At 36.6% G+C, this 246-nt stretch overlaps 1 protein-coding gene across 1 annotated transcript in view; it reads right to left on the bottom strand.

Moving 5' to 3' along the window:
* Positions 1–246, bottom strand: part of LOC119587615 (carbohydrate sulfotransferase 9-like) — a gene marked incomplete in the record, with an annotated part of 16,747 nt that continues 16,501 nt past the window's right edge. The window contains 1 exon segment of the mRNA XM_037936324.1: positions 1–187. Within this exon segment, the coding sequence (XP_037792252.1) occupies positions 76–187 (112 nt within the window).

Here is a 246-nt window from a genome sequence, read left to right as displayed (position 1 = left end):
CTTATAACATATTCTGTTATTTCTCCTGAATGTTGCTTTCAAGTGATAATGTAAAACTGATCTCAGCCCAACAGATCATTGTGTATTCCAGAAGTCGTCTGGTAGATCGTATCCGAACATCTCCATGTCTGCTTTGTAGATGTTGTATATTTTCAACTTCAATTCCAGCGGAACGGACTCATAGTACCTGCAATTTTGATTGTTTGTTTATAGGAACTGAAAAAAATGGCTGGAGTATATTCACTG

The sequence above is a fragment of the Penaeus monodon genome, chromosome 22, assembly GCF_015228065.2.
Source record: "Penaeus monodon isolate SGIC_2016 chromosome 22, NSTDA_Pmon_1, whole genome shotgun sequence".
In the NCBI taxonomy this organism is placed as follows: domain Eukaryota; kingdom Metazoa; phylum Arthropoda; class Malacostraca; order Decapoda; family Penaeidae; genus Penaeus; species Penaeus monodon.
Note: the sequence above shows the minus strand (reverse complement) of the source record. Positions and strands in the feature narration are given on the sequence as shown.